Raw genomic sequence first — 15,833 nt, 5'->3', positions numbered from 1 at the left:
GACAGGACAGCTACAATAACTCAAATAACCATTCTTTACAAGCCTTATGAATAGAAAGGCATTTCATAATGCGCAACATGCCAAACCTTGGGCTTCAATAGCAGAAGACCACACTGGGTTCCACTACAGTGGGCAGTGGATCACCAAAACAGATAGTTAAAGATTAGAAAAACCTCACCTGGTCTTTCAACTGCCATTTGGGGGTGGGGTGGGGGAGTTCTAAGTTATAGCTTAATGTTTAAACGATGTCATTTGGTGCAGAAGTTTTTATTTTTGGCTCATAAACTTGAAAGTAGCAGCCAATAACATTCAAACATGCCTAAAATGGAGCTTACAACTGCGATTGTGTTTCAGTTTATCAGTATCTCATCTCATCTCATTATCTGTAGCCGCTTTATCCTGTTCTACAGGGTCGCAGGCAAGCTGGAGCCTATCCCAGCTGACTACGGGCGAAAGGCGGGGTACACCCTGGACAAGTCGCCAGGTCATCACAGGGCTGACACATAGACACAGACAACCATTCAGACTCACACCTACAGTCAATTTAGAGTCACCAGTTAACCTAACCTGCATGTCTTTGGACTGTGGGGGAAACCAGAGCACCCGGAGGAAACCCACGCGGACACGGGGAGAACATGCAAACTCCGCACAGAAAGGCCCTCGCCGGCCACGGGGCTCGAACCCGGACCTTCTTGCTGTGAGGCGACAGCGCTAACCACTACACCACCGTGCCGCCCCCAGTTTATCAGTATTACATTTTCAAATATAAATGATTGCAAATGCTTCAATGACATCTCCTGAGTGAAAAGCCACACTCTTAATGGTTTTGGAAGTTTATCTTTAGAAATAGAAGAATGTGAGTATGAATATATTGCCAATGTTCAATATAAAGTTTTTCTTTATGGGCTACTCTTTCATCAGCTTCCTCACTGTGAGGGGTATGCTCATGTATATGGTTTCTGTAAAATGTTCAGTTTTCCACACTTCAAATAATCTCTTGTGTTGACACCTTTTCATACATGTCAACCTTTGGTCAATCAAACCTGTATAACCAACCTCCAAAATCCGTATTTCCCTTATAAAATCCGTATAAGATGCAAATTAAAATAATTTACCTAAAATTTGAATGATAATTAACAATGATGTATCCCAGTTACTTTTTATTCAATATTAATAACAATAAACCTTCAGAATGAATACAAAGCTCCAATGTTTGACAAAAACACAAAGTGTTATCAGCGTAGTTACGAAGGAAATACTTCGTTGTTTGGAGACAGGTTTCATCGAGCGGCTATTATGCGCAGAGACGGCTGAAGAATCTCCACTTTGCCCCATCCAATATGGCGGCGAGGATGACGTATGATTCTACGCAGAAGGCGGCATCTATGCTTATATGTCTATGACTTCACGGTTGGCGGGATTCTCGCAATGCGGTGTGCGCATGGTCAAAAGTGGAACGAAGTCTCGCTACCACAAGATAACGCGCGATTTCATAAGACTCTTTACTGGCTGTCTGTGGTGTACAGTACATTATGCGCTCTTTTATCATCGTGGGAATTGATTATAGCTCTAAATAAATATTGAATTTTTTTTTAAAGAATCCGTATAACTTTATTTATACGCCCGTATACTACGCTTATTGAATCAAATCCGTATAAAATACGGACATTCCGTATAGGTTGACATGTATACCTTTTTGGTACAACCTCATATTTATACCTCAATTCTTTTTCATGAAACAATCAAAGGCAACAACAGTGTTCCCAGAGATTGAGGGCAAAGACCAGCGCTCCAGATCCTAATGTTGATGGCTAGATGAAAGAAATGGCTTTCTTCTAGCATGCCTTCTAACTAATTTGTTGATTAGGAGGTGGCATCTAACTGTTGATTTGGAGACTTGATGACCTTAAAACACTCATCTTCTGCAAATCAATCCAACTGAGTGGAAAATATGAAGCATTGTATTTTTGTATATTTATTTTTCCTCAGTTACTAGAAGTTGTCTGTAAATTAGTAATAGACTTTATGTCGGAAAAGATACAAAAGATGTTGAACACACAAGAGTAGCACATAATATAATTGGTATTTAATGAACAGAGGTAAAATCATACCTTGTCCTCTAGTTTAGGGAGCAGGATTCCCAGGTGCACCAACACAGAAAGGAACGTGCAGATGCTTGTCTTTGTTTTCTCTTGATCCTATCAAACCAAATCAGATACATGGCTCTTTAGAATAATACTAGGGTCTCATTTATAAACCGGACCTGCACATAGTTTTTTTTTTTTGCATAATCCATGCACATGTATGTTTCTATGCATTGAATACAATTCATCAAGTTTTGTTGATGCGCATATGGATGCGTATATTTCTGCACACTCCTGACCTTGTGTTTGCAGAAACTCCTAGTGGTAAAAAGTATAGTAGAGTAGTAAAGTAAATAAAGTATACCAGAGTAATTACTGATTTAGGTGCTGACAACAAGGTGCAGACAGGTGACAGAGGAAATGTAATTAAAATTGTCTTAAAATTGTATTGCAGCTAATTGGACAATTGGACAAAATTTAATTAGGACAAAAGAATACCCACACATGCTCAAAATTATTGTGAAAATCTTGTGTTTTATTTATTTAATGTATTCATTTACTAAACAAACGATTCATAAACGTGCCAAATAGGCTATTTTGCTTGGTTCTACTTTATGTAACAGTAACTCTACATTATACCGTTTTTCTTGTGCATACTGGCGGTTCTTATGCACTTTTTTAAATGAGACCCCTGATCCATCATGTCTATTAAACTATTCTACTGAATTTTAAGAAATAGTGCTCACCACATTGAAGCAAACCCACAGACGCTGAATATGAGAGGGGTTCTGGTGGAGGATCAGAATCAGGGCCCACTCAATCAGGTACTTGACAGAAGGCTGGTTGTTGCTAAAGCCTGCCTCACACACTAGGCCAAACATGTACTCCACAACAAACTCCTGTAAATGCAGACACCATGACAGATTATCATTAACTTGTGTTTCATTTTTAAGGCAATGAAAAACATTATTATTATTTTGCATTTTTAAAAAGATATTGTATGAGCAAAAAAACATGAATAAATATATGAGTGCACATGCATGTTTCTCACCGGCCTCAGCTTGGGCAGGAGGAGCAGCAATGTTTGCCACACCCTATTCTTTACTCTGTGTTGCATAGAGTTAGAATAATAACGCACTTTTGACTTTGATATCTCCTTATCCTATGAAAGCAGGAGTAAAGACATAAGGAGTAGGGTAGAGAAAGGAGAGAGAATATACATCTGAGCTGCCTCAGCTCAAGAAACACACACACAAAAGAATACACAGATGCACACTTCTTCACACACACCTTTTTCAGTAAGCACTGCACTAGCATTTCCATCAGCCTCTGATGTAGACTATTGGATGGTTCAAGATGACTCAGAAAGGCCAAAACACACAAGCGTGGGAACTGATCATCCCTATTTGAGCTTAAAAGTAAAAGAAAAGGAATACTGTATATGCATACTATATATTGTTATATACACATTATAAAAAGTCGGGGGGGGGGTTAGCTGGTCTAAAAACTGCATTATTTGTTTCAGTATAAACAAGGTTGTAGCCCAACCTGTTAATCAACACATTTGCTGCAAGTTCTTCCCCAAGACGCTCTACATAAGTTTGAACCTCCTGAAGGAGTCTACAAGAACAACAACTGCAATGAACACATAGATCTCTGTTTGCAACAGAGAATTCAAGCTAGTCATAGCAACAGACTTACAAAAAATAAAAATAAAAATCACTGTTTAATTCAATGCCATGCCTATTGGAAATACCTTTGATCTCTTCTGTAGATTGGCCCATAGATGCAAGCTTCAGTCAGTATGTCCAAGTGGTTTAAGGCACTTTGGAAACCAGTGTTTGTATGATTGTCGGGGTCAGACGGAAGCCAGGTGTTGCAGCAGTGCTGAATCAGCACATTAAAAACTCCCAACTTAGCCTGGGAGAGCTCAATCAGCTCACGTGTAACCTTCCAAAAGACATTTCATATTATACCTGTTAAAATGCCCTATTGTTGGTGACAACACAGAATTTACGTAGCAATGTAAACAAGGGTGTTTCAAAAAAATTTTTGACATAATTTCACAAGGCGGCACGGTGGTGTAGTGGTTAGCGCTGTCGCCTCACAGCAAGAAGGTCCTGGGTTCGAGCCCCGGGGCTGGCGAGGGCCTTTCTGTGTGGAGTTTGCATGTTCTTCCCGTGTCCGCGTGGGTTTCCTCCGGGTGCTCCGGTTTCCCCCACAATCCAAAGACATGCAGGTTAGGTTAACTGGTGACTCTAAATTGACCGTAGGTGTGAGTGTGAATGGTTGTCTGTGTCTATATGTGTCAGCCCTGTGATGACCTGGCGACTTGTCCAGGGTGTACCCCGCCTTTCGCCCGTAGTCAGCTGGGATAGGCTCCAGCTTGCCTGCGACCCTGTAGAACAGGATAAAGCGGCTAGAGATAATGAGATGAGATGAGATAATTTCACAATCTAACAACTTTGCCAATTCTCGTTCAATTGACCTCAAATTTTAACAGCATGTGTGGAAACAGGTAAAAATTTTATGTTTAATGTTTTTTGTTTTGATCTTTTTAGGTATAGAAATGCCATTCACTGGAAAAGAAAAGGTGCTTTGCGTGTTAGAGTACGCTTGAACACAGTCGAACAAGACTGTGAAGCATGCATTTATGAGAGAATTCTCTAAAAATGCACCAACTGCAATGCAGACTTGGACATGGCACAAAAAGTTCAAAGAGGAAGGCTGTCTGTGTGTCTGTCTCAGGCGGTGCGTACTGAAAATTTGTGAAATCGTTCATGGAATCCATATACCTTTGAATTTCTCATTCAAATTTTGAGGAATAAATCTTATATTGCTCAACATTAAGCCTGTTCAGTTTCATTTGCTAAGACTATGTAATTTCTGGGATATTTACATCTCAAATAATATAAAATTTTTTTGAAACACCCTTTATTGTGCTTACCAGTGTTGGTTAAGGTGCACATGGAATGATGTCTAAGCTCCACCCACTTCTATAATGCTTTGTTATGTAAATTCTGATGCTCTGCTCCTATGCTACTTTGCTCACCTGTTGGATGCAGGGAGTTATCTTGTGGCTTTGAACATCCTGCAGCTCAAGGAAGCTCCGGTGGAAGGCCAAGCGTACAAAGGCCTGCAGGACAGGCCAGAAGTCATGAGCATTTGTACTCAAGGCATGTACCAGCGTCCAGGACACAGATACTGCTTCAACACATAAGGCCTCCTTATGTAGGACCTAGTATGTTAGAGAGAGGACTAGTGGTCATTATTCTAAAAAAAAAAAAAGGACAGATTATATGCATTATTGCCAATCACAAGACCAAAGCTAAAAACAGTTAATATATGATTGAATTCTACCATTAAACATGTTTTATGGGCATATACAGTGGTGCTTGAAAGTTTGTGAACCCTTTAGAATTTTCTATATTTCTGCATGAATATGACCAAAAACAACATCAGATTTTCACACAAGTCATAAAAGTAGACAAAGAGAACCCAGTTAAACAAATGAGACAAAAATATTATACTTGATCATTTATTTATTGAGAAAAACGATTCAATATTACATACCTGTGAGTGGCAAAAGTATGTGAATCTTCGCTTTCAGTATCTGGTGTGACCCCGTTATCAATGCCGGGGTGGCCCTATATTTAGCCGGGACCATCCCTGGCCCAAACCATCAATGATGGCCTGCTTGGAGCATGGGGAAAATAATTTTCACTAATTTTGGTCACTGATCTTATTCTTGCATTAATCATCAATTCAACTGCACTCTGCATTTTCACATGGCAGCCCAGACGCCGACAGCATCGCAGCAGATTAAATAGGCGCTACCAAATAAGGAAATTCTCCCCTCCCCTCTATTGCAGTTGGTTTGGTCCAAGACTCCTCCTCTGTATTGCGGGGAACTTAAACAACATTGGCGCGAAACAGCGCGCGTCAGTGATGGAGGGCAGAAAGAGGCCAGGTGGAACCGAAAGGGCGAAGCTTAAAAAAAGGAAGGAGGTGGCAGCAAAATGTGCCAAACTGACAGATATGTTCTCAAGACCAGCTGGTAGGTTACGAAAGATATGGAGTATGATAACCCTGTTTGTCAATTTTATCAGTCTATGCTAGGCCTATAATGTGTCGATAGTTTGCGATGTCAATTCAGCTTTTTGATGTCATGTGAAATCTCGCAATTTACACGGTATAGATGTGGTGTATGTCTTAATTCTAAGAAGAACCGGACATTGCTTTACATCCCAGTTATTAACAATTTTAGATGAACAGGTCCCAAATGTGCTGTTGCGCGTTATTTCCTCATCCAGCCTATTTCATCTCGCTGTCACACCGTGCATTTCCACAGGCGTGCGCACATTGTGGTTATGAACACATAGGCCTAGAAGTCATATTTGATGTTAAATAATTGTTGTTAAATATATAACTTAGAAGAGGTGTATGCGTATGCCAATATTCTAAGCAGAATCGAACACTTGCTTTAGCCTACATTTCATTTAACCATTTTTGAGTTGCCTAATGCCTCACGCTTCATCTGCCGGTTGCTGAGTACCCAGCATTGTTGATTTGCCATTATTTTCGAGGCGTATGCGGCATGTAATGCACAAGCATTGGTTCAAATGCACGCGAGATGGGTGCTTTCGTTATTTTAAGACTATGTGACTAAAAATGTGTTGTGTAATTCGTCTTAAATAACGCGAAACAATCAGCCATACTCGCTGCTTTGCTATTTGGAGTGGCAGTCAGCTGGATTTCGCCCCCGACGTAAAAGTTCATTCCCACACCCGGGCCGAAGATGCCGATTTCTGAAGATGCATGTCCTTTGGATGTGTTTTCAAATATTTTCACTAAGGAACTTTGGGACATGTCCATTGATAATGACATTGTCATCAACAGACTTGCAGAGAGAAGTGCTTTGCTGAAGAGGCTTTTGATGTTTTAACATCCTAAATATGTGTAGTGAAGCTACAGTAGAACACCAGCAGTTTGACTGGTTAAATAACTGTACAAACAACTTTTATTCTTAATTTTTATCTTTCATTTTATGTTAATTAGGGCCCGAGCCCGAATGGGCGAAGGCCCTATTGATCTTGTAAGAGTTCACTATTCTTCTTCTTCTTCTTCTTTATTTTTCTCTGCTGTTGGGCCATTTTCGGGGCGCTTGCCATGGGCGAAAACGCACGAAATTTGGCACCAGTTCCGAGAATTGCCACCGCTACTCAGAACCAAAAGCCCAAACTTGGCCGGGGCTCAGGGCCTCTATAGCGCCCCCTAAGTCGTTGTGATTTTGGCCTCCCGCATTAAGGTGCCTGGTTGCCGTGTAGTTTGTAGTAGTGGCATGCCATTTGGTACGCATATGTATCTCACTAAGCCGGACAAAAATGTAATGCCAATGCATTAGCCACGACCAACAGGAAGTGAGGTAATTTCACTTTTGTGCGAAATGCATGGCCACGAAGAGGGCGCAACTCCTCCTAGACCGTTCATAGGAATGTCACCAAAATTGATGCACATCATCTACAGACATGGCTGACAAAAGTTACTAAATACGTTTCACGTAGGATAAACCGTTCAGAAGTTATACGTCAATCAATTTTCAATGCACAATTTTACATGCTTAAAAATTCATAACAAATCTTCTAATTGCTCAAAACTGCTCATTCTTCACACGCAAATCACTCATTGGGCTTCTGACATGTTACCCAATTTCTGTGATATTTCGCCACTGGGGGCGCTATTTTTGGGCAAAAAATCCAATCTTTCCTCAAATTTGGTCAAACTTCACGGCCACCCTCTTACTACCTCCCATGTCATGTATACCACATTTTAGGAATTTTCGTCCATGGGGGGCGCTGTTTTTGGCCGACGCAATTGCTCCAAAACGGGTTTTTGGTAAATAATTCCATAATGCTTTTCCTTCACACCACTACCTTGCGATAGTACGTTGCTGTTGTAGACACTTATTTTTCCAACTCATAATCGCTCATGTACAGCATAGCGCCACCTACTGACATGGGAAAAACCAAAAAATTTATTCTTCAAAAATCTATATCTCATCTTCTCTTTACTCAATTGTCATCAAACTTCATACGCAAACTCTTCATAGCTCACCTGACATATACGCCAAATTTTGTGCACTTTCGCCCCTGGGGGTGCTGGTTATGGCAAAAATGATATTGCAGCTTCTGATTTGTCAAACTTGGCAAGCAAACTCTTTACAAGACCCTTATTGGGGCGCTTGCCATGGTCGACTACGCACGAAATTTGGCTCCTTTTTCTTAGACTGCCACCGCTACTGAGAACCAGAAGCCCAGATCCAGGCGGGCCTCAGGGCCTCTATAGCGCCCCCTAACGTGTTGTGATTTTTGCCTCTCGCATTAAGGTGCCTGCTTGGCATATAGTTTCTAGTTATTATTATTATTATTAGGGCCCGAGCACCGTACAGTGCGAGACCCTATTGTTTTTGAAGGATTATTATTATTATTATTATTATTATTAGGCCCCGAGCACCGTACAGTGCGAGACCCTATTGTTGCCATGTGTCCAATTCTGTGCTTTGTCGCTATTGTGGGAGTAATGTCTCTTGCCGAAGAAGCTGTGGAAGGTATTTCGCGGGGACGCATGCCCCGCCCCCCTTGGCCACTGGCGCGAGGGCCCGTCAAGGCCGCTTGCGGCTTTAATTAGGGCCCGAGCCCTATGGGCGAAGGCCCTATTGTTCTTGTAAGAGTTCACTATTATTAGGGCCCGAGCCCTATGGGCGAAGGCCCTATTGTTCTTGTAAGAGTTCACTATTATTAGGGCCCGAGCCCTATGGGCGAAGGCCCTATTGTTCTTGTAAGAGTTCACTATTATTATTCTTCCGTCTTCTTCTTTATTTTTCTCCGCTGTTGGGCCATTTTCGGGGCACTTGCCATGGGCGAAAACGCATGAAATTTGGCACCAGTTCCGAGAATTGGCACCGCTACTCAGAACCAGAAGCCCAAACTTGGCCGGGGTTCAGGGCCTCTATAGCGCCCCCTAAGTCGTTGTGATTTTGGCCTCTCGCATTAAGGTGCCTGGGTGCCATGTAGTTTGTAGTAGTGGCATGCCATTTGGTACGCATATGTATCTCACTAAGCCGGACAAAAATGTAATGCCAATGCATTAGCCACGCCCAACAGGAAGTGAGGTAATTTCACTTTTGTGCGAAATGCATGGCCACGAAGACGGCGCAACTCCTCCTAGACCGTTCATAGGAATGTCACCAAAATTGATACACATCATCTACAGACATGGCTGACAAAAGTTACTAAATACGTTTCACGTAGCCTACACCGTTCAGAAGTTATACGTCAATCAATTTTCGATGCAAAATTTTACATGCTTAAAAATTCATAACAAATCTTCTGATTGCTCAAAACTGCTCATACTTCACACGCAAATCACTCATTGGGCTTCTGACATGTTACCCAATTTCTGTGATATTTCGCCACTGGGGGCGCTATTTTTGGGCAAAAATTCCAATCTTTCCTCAAATTTGGTCAAACTTCACGGCCACCCTCTTACTCCCTCCCATGTCATGTATACCACATTTTGGGAATTTTCGTCCATGGGGGGCGCTGTTTTTGGCCGACGCAATTGCTCCAAAATGGGTTTTTGGTAAATAATTCCATAATGCTTTTCCTTCACACCACTACCTTGTGATAGTACGTTGCTGTTGTAGACACTTATTTTTCCAACTCATAGTCGCTCATGTACAGCATAGCGCCACCTACTGACATGGGAAAAACCATAAAATGTATTCTTCAAAAATCTATATCTCATCTTCTATTTACTCAATTGTCATCAAACTTCATACGCAAACTCTTCATAGCTCACCTGACATGTACGCCAAATTTTGTGCACTTTCGCCCCTGGGGGTGCTGGTTATGGCAGAAATGATATTGCAGCTTCTGATTTGTCAAACTTGGCAAGCAAACTCTTTACAAGACCCTTATTGGGGCGCTTGCCATGGTCGACAACGCACGAAATTTGGCTCCTTTTTCTTAGACTGCCACCGCTACTGAGAACCAGAAGCCCAGATCCAGGCGGGCCTCGGGGCCTCTATAGCGCCCCCTAACTCGTTGTGATTTTGGCCTCCCGCATTAAGGTGCCTGGCTGCCATGTAGTTTGTAGTAGTGGCATGCCATTTGGTACCCATATGTATCTCACTAAGCCGGACAAAAATGTATTGCCAATGCATTAGCCACGCCCAACAGGAAGTGAGGTAATTTCACTTTTGTGCGAAATGCATGGCCACGAAGACGGCGCAACTCCTCCTAGACCGTTCATAGGAATGTCACCAAAATTGATAGACATCATCTACAGACATGGCTGACAAAAGTTACTAAATACGTTTCACGTAGCATACACCGTTCAGAAGTTATACGTCAATAAATTTTCAATGCAAAATTTTACATGCTTAAAAATTCATAACAAATCTTCTAATTGCTCAAAACTGCTCATACTTCACACGCAAATCACACATTGGGCTTCTGACATGTTACCCAATTTCTGTGATATTTCGCCACTGGGGGCGCTATTTTTGGGCAAAAAATCCAATCTTTCCTCAAATTTGGTCAAACTTCACGGCCACCCTCTTACTACCTCCCATGTCATGTATACCACATTTTGGGAATTTTCGTCCATGGGGGGCGCTGTTTTTGGCCGACGCAATTGCTCCAAAACGGGTTTTTGGTAAATAATTCCATAATGCTTTTCCTTCACACCACTACATTGTGATAGTGCGTTGCTGTTGTAGACACTTATTTTTCCAACTCATAATCGCTCATGTACAGCATAGCGCCACCTACTGACATGGGAAAAACCAAAAAATTTATTCTTCAAAAATCTATATCTCATCTTCTATTTACTCAATTGTCATCAAACTTCATACGCAAACTCTTCATAGCTCACGTGACATATACGCCGAATTTTGTGCACTTTCGCCACTGGGGGCGCTATTTTTGGGCAAAAAATCCAATCTTTCCTCAAATTTGGTCAAACTTCACAGCCACCCTCTTACTACCTCCCATGTCATGTATACCACATTTTGGGAATTTTCGTCCATGGGGGGCGCTGTTTTTGGCCGACGCAATTGCTCCAAAACGGGTTTTTGGTAAATAATTCCATAATGCTTTTCCTTCACACCACTACCTTGTGATAGTACGCTGCTGTTGTAGACACTTATTTTTCCAACTCATAATCGCTCATGTACAGCATAGCGCCACCTACTGACATGGGAAAAACCAAAAAATTTATTCTTCAAAAATCTATATCTCATCTTCTCTTTACTCAATTGTCATCAAACTTCATACGCAAACTCTTCATAGCTCACCTGACATACACGCCAAATTTTGTGCAATTTCGTCCCTGGGGGTGCTGGTTATGGCAAAAATGATATTGCGGCTTCTGATTTGTCAAACTTGGCAAGCAAACTCTTTACAAGACCCTTATTGGGGCGCTTGCCATGGTCGACAACACACGAAATTTGGCTCCTTCTTCTTAGACTGCCACCGCTACTGAGAACCAGAAGCCCAGATCCAGGCGGGCCTCAGGGCCTCTATAGCGCCCCCCGAGCACCGTACAGTGCGAGACCCTATTGTTGCCATGTGTCCAATTCTGGGCTTTGTCGCCGTTGTGGGAGTAATGTCTCTTGCCGAAGAAGCTGTGGAAGGTATTTCGCGGGGACGCATGCCCCCGCCCCCCTTGGCCGCTGGCGCGAGGGCCCGTCGAGGCCGCTTGCGGCTTTAATTAGGGCCCGAGCCCTATGGGCGAAGGCCCTATTGTTCTTGTAAGAGTTCACTATTATTATTCTTCCGTCTTCTTCTTCTTCTTTATTTTTCTCCGCTGTTGGGCCATTTTCGGGGCGCTTGCCATGGGCGAAAACGCACGAAATTTGGCACCAGTTCCGAGAATTGCCACCGCTACTCAGAACCAAAAGCCCAAATTTGGCCGGGGCTCAGGGCCTCTATAGCGCCCCCTAAGTCGTTGTGATTTTGGTCTCCCGCATTAAGGTGCCTGGTTGCCATGTAGTTTGTAGTAGTGGCATGCCATTTGGTACGCATATGTATCTCACTAAGCCGGACAAAAATGTAATGCCAATGCATTAGCCACGCCCAACAGGAAGTGAGGTAATTTCACTTTTGTGCGAAATGCATGGCCACGAAGACGGCGCAACTCCTCCTAGACCGTTCATAGGAATGTCACCAAAATTGATAGACATCATCTAGAGACATGGCTCACAAAAGTTACTAAATACGTTTCACGTAGCATAAATCGTTCAGAAGTTATATGTCAATCAATTTTCGATGCAAAATTTTACATGCTTAAAAAATCATAACAAATCTTCTAGTTGCTCAAAACTGCTCATACTTCCCACGCACATCACTCATTGGGCTTCTGACATGTTACCCAATTTCTGTGATATTTCGCCACTGGGGGCGCTATTTTTGGGCAAAAAATCCAATCTTTCCTCAAATTTGGTCAAACTTCACGGCCACCCTCTTACTACCTCCCATGTCATGTATACCACATTTTGGGTATTTTCGTCCATGGGGGGCGCTGTTTTGGGCTGACGCAATTGCTCCAAAACGGGTTTTTGGTAAATTATTCCATAATGCTTTCCCTTCACACCACTACCTTGTGATAGTACGTTGCTGTTGTAGACACTTATTTTTCCAACTCATAATCGCTCATGTACAGCATAGCGCCACCTACTGACATGGGAAAAACCAAAAAATTTATTCTTCTAAAATCTATATCTCATCTTCTATTTACTCAATTGTCATCAAACTTCATACGCAAACTCTTCATAGCTCACCTGACATATACGCCAAATTTTGTGCACTTTTGCCCCTGGGGGTGCTGGTTATGGCAAAAATGATATTGCAGCTTCTGATTTGTCAAACTTGGCAAGCAAACTCTTTACAAGACCCTTTTTGGGGCGCTTGCCATGGTCGACAACGCACGAAATTTGGCTCCTTTTTCTTAGACTGCCACCGCTACTGAGAACCAGAAGCCCAGATCCAGGCGGGCCTCAGGGCCTCTTTAGCGCCCCCTAATTCGTTGTGATTTTGGCCTCCCGCATAAAGGTGCCTGGTTGCCATGTCGTTTGTAGTAGTGGCATGCCATTTGGTACGCATATGTATCTCACTAAGCCGGACATAAATGTAATGCCAATGCATTAGCCACGCCCAACAGGAAGTGAGGTAATTTCACTTTTGTGAGAAATGCATGGCCACGAAGACGGCGCAACTCCTCCTAGGCCGTTCATAGGAATGTCACCAAAATTGATAGACATCATCTACAGACATGGCTGCCAAATGTTCCTAAATACGTTTCACGTGGGATAAGCCGTTCAGAAGTTATACGTCAATCAATTTTCAATGCAAAATTTTACATGCTTAAAAATTCATAACAATTCTTCTAATGGCTCAAAACTGCTCATACTTCACACGCAAATCACTCATTGGGCTTCTGACATGCTACCCAAATTCTGTGATATTTCGCCACTGGGGGCGCTATTTTTGGGCAAAAAATCCAATCTTTCCTCAAATTTGGTCAAACTTCACGGCCACCCTCTTACTACCTCCCATGTCATGTATACCCCATTTTGGGAATTTTCGTCCATGGGGGGCCCTGTTTTTGGCCAACGCAATTGCTCCAAAACGGGTTCTTGGTTAATAATTCCATAATGCTTTTCCTTCACACCACTACCTTGTGATAGTACGTTGCTGTTGTAGACACTTATTTTTCCAACTCATAATCGCTCATGTACAGCATAGCGCCACCTACTGACATGGGAAAAAACAAAACATTTTTTCTTCAAAAATCAATATCTCATCTTCTATTTACTCAATCTTGATCAAACTTGATACGCACACTCTTAACAGGTCACCTGACATATCTCCCAAATTTTGTAAACTTTTGCCACTGGGGGCGCTGTTTTCAGGCAACCTTTTATATCTCGGCTTCTGATTGGTCAAACTTGATCAAACTTGACACAACAACTCTTCATAGGTCCCTTGACATGTATACCAAATTTGGTGAACTTTCACCACTGGGGGCGCTCATTGCGCTGTATCAGTTGCAGGAGAGGTGTTTACAATCATGAGGCACCAGGAGTATGTTGTTTTGGTTGCCTTAAACACACATGACTTGTGGGGAATGGGTAGGCAGTCGGGAGCAAGTGTTGTAGCGTTACATACAGACTAATAGATGTCTAGCAGAAGACAATCCTATGTAGCTATAGCTTGGTGACTGATGAGGTAAATACATTAATTTGGTTGGGAAGCCATGGCATAAAATTTTCTGTCCATGACAACATCTCAGCGCACCGTGTACTCTGTGTCCGATTCTGTGCTTTGTCGCCATTGTGGGAGTAATGTCTCTTGCCGAAGAAGCTGTGGAAGGTGTTTGGCGGGGACGCATGCCCCCGCCCCCCTTGGCCGCTGGCGCGAGGGCCCGTCGAGGCCGCTTGCGGCTTTAATTATTCTTCCGTCTTCTTCTTCTTCTTTATTTTTCTCCGCTGTTGGGCCATTTTCGGGGCGCTTGCCATGGGCGAAAACGCGCGAAATTTGGCGCCACTTCCGAGAATTGCCACCGCTACTCAGAACCAAAAGCCCACACTTGGCCGGGGCTCAGGGCCTCTATAGCGCCCCCTAAGTCGTTGTGATTTTGGCATCCCGCATTAAGGTGCCTGGTTGCCATATAGTTTGTAGTAGTGGCATGCCATTTGGTATGCATATGTATCTCACTAAGCCGGACAAAAATGTAATGCCAATGCATTAGCCACGCCCAACAGGAAGTGAGGTAATTTCACTTTTGGGTGAAATGCATGGCCACGAAGACGGCGCAACTCCTCCTAGACCGTTCATAGGAATGTCACCAAAATTGATACACATCATCTACAGACATGGCTGACAAAAGTTACTAAATACGTTTCACGTAGGATAAACCGTTCAGAAGTTATACGTCAATCAATTTTCACTTCAAAATTTTACATGCTAAAAAATTCATAACAAATCTTCTAATTGCTCAACACTGCTCATACTTCACACGCTAATCACTCATTGGGCTTCTGACATGTTACCCAATTTCTGTGATATTTCGCCACTGGGGGCGCTATTTTTGGGCAAAAAATCCAATCTTTCCTCAAATTTGGTCAAACTTCACGGCCACCCTCTTACTACGTCCCATGTCATGTATACCACATTTTGGGAATTTTCGTCCATGGGGGGCGCTGTTTTTGGCCGACGCAATTTCTCCAAAACGGGTTTTTGGTAAATAATTCCATAATGCTTTTCCTTCACACCACTACCTTGTGATAGTGCGTTGCTGTTGTGGACACTTATTTTTCCATCTCATAATCACTCATGAACAGCATAGCGCCACCTACTGACATGGGAAAAACCAAAAATTTATTCTTCAAAAATCTATATCTCATCTTCTGTTCACTCAATTGTCATCAAACTTCATACGCAAACTCTTCATAGCTCAACTGACATGTACGCCAAATTTTGTGCACTTTCGCCCCTGGGGGTGCGGGTTATGGCAGAAATGATATTGCAGCTTCTGATTTGTCAAACTTGGCAAGCAAACTCTTTACAAGACCCTTTTTGGGGCGCTTGCCATGGTCGACATCGCACGAAATTTGGCTCCTTTTTCTTAGACTCCCACCGCTACTGAGAACCAGAAGCCCAGATCCAGGCGGGCCTCAGGGCCTCT

General features: G+C 42.7%; 1 protein-coding gene across 7 annotated transcripts in view; it reads right to left on the bottom strand.

Annotated features, from left to right (window-relative positions):
* Nucleotides 1–15,833, bottom strand: part of tarbp1 (TAR (HIV-1) RNA binding protein 1) — a 124,124-nt gene that overhangs the window by 35,384 nt on the left and 72,907 nt on the right. For 5 of the 7 annotated variants that reach the window (XM_060916486.1, XM_060916487.1, XM_060916485.1 and 2 more), the window contains exons 16-22: nucleotides 5,137–5,322; nucleotides 3,841–4,034; nucleotides 3,633–3,719; nucleotides 3,375–3,495; nucleotides 3,136–3,246; nucleotides 2,831–2,983; nucleotides 2,112–2,198 (exon numbers count right to left, since the gene is read on the bottom strand). In XM_060916486.1, the coding sequence (XP_060772469.1) occupies nucleotides 2,112–2,198; nucleotides 2,831–2,983; nucleotides 3,136–3,246; nucleotides 3,375–3,495; nucleotides 3,633–3,719; nucleotides 3,841–4,034; nucleotides 5,137–5,322 (939 nt within the window). The remainder of the gene's footprint in view (nucleotides 1–2,111; nucleotides 2,199–2,830; nucleotides 2,984–3,135; nucleotides 3,247–3,374; nucleotides 3,496–3,632; nucleotides 3,720–3,840; nucleotides 4,035–5,136; nucleotides 5,323–15,833) is intronic. The other 2 variants (XM_060916489.1, XM_060916491.1) reach the window with 1 other exon arrangement.

Source organism: Neoarius graeffei, chromosome 3 (assembly GCF_027579695.1).
Source record: "Neoarius graeffei isolate fNeoGra1 chromosome 3, fNeoGra1.pri, whole genome shotgun sequence".
Lineage (NCBI taxonomy): Eukaryota > Metazoa > Chordata > Actinopteri > Siluriformes > Ariidae > Neoarius > Neoarius graeffei.
This window is presented reverse-complemented; position numbering and strand designations above follow the sequence as displayed.